This window comes from Octopus bimaculoides, chromosome 13 (genome assembly GCF_001194135.2).
Source record: "Octopus bimaculoides isolate UCB-OBI-ISO-001 chromosome 13, ASM119413v2, whole genome shotgun sequence".
In the NCBI taxonomy this organism is placed as follows: Eukaryota; Metazoa; Mollusca; class Cephalopoda; order Octopoda; family Octopodidae; genus Octopus; species Octopus bimaculoides.
Window position 1 is genome coordinate 54,029,875 of NC_068993.1, and position 2,656 is coordinate 54,032,530.

Consider the following 2,656-nt stretch of genomic DNA (forward strand, 5'->3'; position numbering starts at 1 on the left):
ATGATGATGATGATGATGATGATGATGATGATGATGATGATGATGATGATGATGATGATGATGATGATGATGGTGGTGGTGGTGATGATGATGGTGGTGATGATGATGATGATGATGATAATAATTAATTTTAAATATAACAGAGGATTTAGTAAAATAACTTTATCATTAAGCTAGTGTTAGGAACAAAAATTGTAACTAAGGTTTGGTGGAAGATTTTAATTCAGAACTTATGAAAACAAGACATTTGTACTACAGAGAGCCAGAGGCAGTTTCAGCCAGGATAGTATCAAAAGGGTTAAACAGCATTTCAGACCATTCCAGATAGATTTCATACTTTATGTTAGAAAATCAAAAAAGAAAGTCAGACAGCTTACCTGTATCATCAGTTGCAAAGTAATTGTACAATGCAGTCGTTAAGCAATTTTGATCATCAAAATTTTCCAGTTTACCCTTAAAAGACAATGAAAATCCTCATGTAAATTATCAGCAATGTAAAGTAGCTACATAAAAGTGGCAACAGGGGGGAAATGGCTTTGTATTTACAAATAAATCACAAGAACATACAGGCTGTTCATAAATTATCTTTACAACTTCCACAATTTATTGTAATGTATTGTCTAGATGTGTCTCATGCAACCAATGGAACCCACGTGCGAATGTTCTGATGTTTTTAATAAACTTTGCCAATAAATTCTGCTGACCTATCCTTATCTTAAATTTCTTTTCTGAATTTTTTCAATTATAAAGGTAAATTATGGACACCTTGTATATTTTTAGAGAATATATTTATGTGTTGAATGGAATATGATTATGCATGGTTAGTCATATTAACATGTTTGCATACATTCATACATGGAAAGACATTATGGGTGTAAACATGACACTATGGGTGTAAACAAGTGTGTGGTTTTAGAATGGAACTACTAAATGCCATAGTTCCCTTTTTAAAGCACCGGTCCTGGTACTTTTTGGTTAGATGTTGTGCATCAGTAAAAAATATGGTTGGAGATAGTTTACCTTTTATTGCACAGTTTTTAATTAAGGATGCAATGTACACTTAACTTTAAAGTGGTTAAATAATTCTTTCTATTACAAGCACAAGGTCTGAAATTTGAGGGGAAGGGCAGTCAATTACATCGACCCTAGTGCTCAACTATTACTAATTTTATCAACTCTGAAAGGATGAAAGGCAAAGTCAACCATGGCAGAATTTGAACTCAGAACATAAAGATGGATGAAATGCTGCTAAGCATTTAATCTGATGCACTGAACAATTCTGCCAGCCTCCCTCTTTAAAATGGTTAAATAATCCTTTCTGCTATAGGCACAAGGCCTGGAATTTATGGGGACGGAGACAGTCAATTACATCAACCCCAGAAAATGGTTAAATAATGAAGTAACTAATTAGAGGATACTTGCAGATAATCATAGACTTTAATATATTCCCCGAAAGACAAAGACTTTGAGGTAAGAACATTAAAAGATGCACCAAATTACCTGACTTAGCGGCATTTGAAGCCGCACCCTTTCAGCTTCGACACACAGCCTTTTGAACGAACATCGGATAATTTTGTATACATTGCCATTGATTACTTCCTTATCAATGTGAAAACCTTCTTCTAAAAGTTTGCATTCAAACTTCTGCCGACAATCCTCGTTACCGTTAACCAGTTCTGTCTCGGGGTGAACAAGAATGTAATCGATAAACTTCTTTTCAGGAAGAAGCTTGTCACCTAATTTGGAATATTCCAACTCAAACGAACTCAATCGTTTCACATATTTTGGTTTGATGTGTTTTTTCAATGGACGTTTCTTCTTCACTTTGTTGATAAATTTTACACCGAGTTGGGTTGTAGTTATGTCGGGTTGTTCTCCCATTTTAAATATATTCTTTTCCTAAAGAAAAAAAAACAAACAAAAAAACATAACTATCGTTGATCATTACAGGTGTAAGTACCTGAAAGGAGCTTTTAAAAGTTGTTAGTGAATGAATAAACATGAAAAAGTTAGGTCCAACTGAACGTTCTATTTTCTGTCAGTGGAGAGGCGAGTTGCCAAGAGATTTTGGCAAAGTTCTCTCATCTCCACAACAAAAGCATAATACAAGCACAACACAGAAAACCCGTCATTAATATATTATTTTTACCAATCTGACGTATATCTGTAGCTGCATACTTGTGTGTGTGTGTGAGTGTGTGTCTGTGTGTGTCTGTGACACTTATCAATAAGTATGAACATATACAATGAAATTCATAGAGTTAAACGCGCACAAGGAAATATCTATATATACATGCTTATAATTATATAATTTTGCTTACACACACATGTGCGCACGCACACACACGCACGAACACGCACACATGCATGTATACAAACATATATGCATACAATCATCATTCGATCGCACGGCTTGTATGGATTCTTGTGACTCTCTGTTGCCATTCAATTCTGTTATTTGAATTGGAAGCTGGAGTCATAATGAATTTTTCATTAGTTTATTACACAACCATGGCTGCAGGGTGGCTGCAGGTATTTTGAAAATCCCTCACAGAATGATGACCTTGCTCTGCATAGTTACAGGCTGACCTTTGGCAAGGTATAACATCCCATCAGCTATATATATATATATATATATATATATATATGTGTGTGT

At 34.7% G+C, this 2,656-nt stretch overlaps 1 protein-coding gene across 1 annotated transcript in view; it reads right to left on the reverse strand.

Moving 5' to 3' along the window:
- Positions 1–2,656, reverse strand: part of LOC106867556 (anoctamin-7) — an 87,131-nt gene that overhangs the window by 49,722 nt on the left and 34,753 nt on the right. Inside the window, exons 4-5 of the mRNA XM_052972260.1 lie at positions 1,501–1,899; positions 378–453 (exon numbers count right to left, since the gene is read on the reverse strand). Of these exons, the coding sequence (XP_052828220.1) occupies positions 378–453; positions 1,501–1,899 (475 nt within the window). The remainder of the gene's footprint in view (positions 1–377; positions 454–1,500; positions 1,900–2,656) is intronic.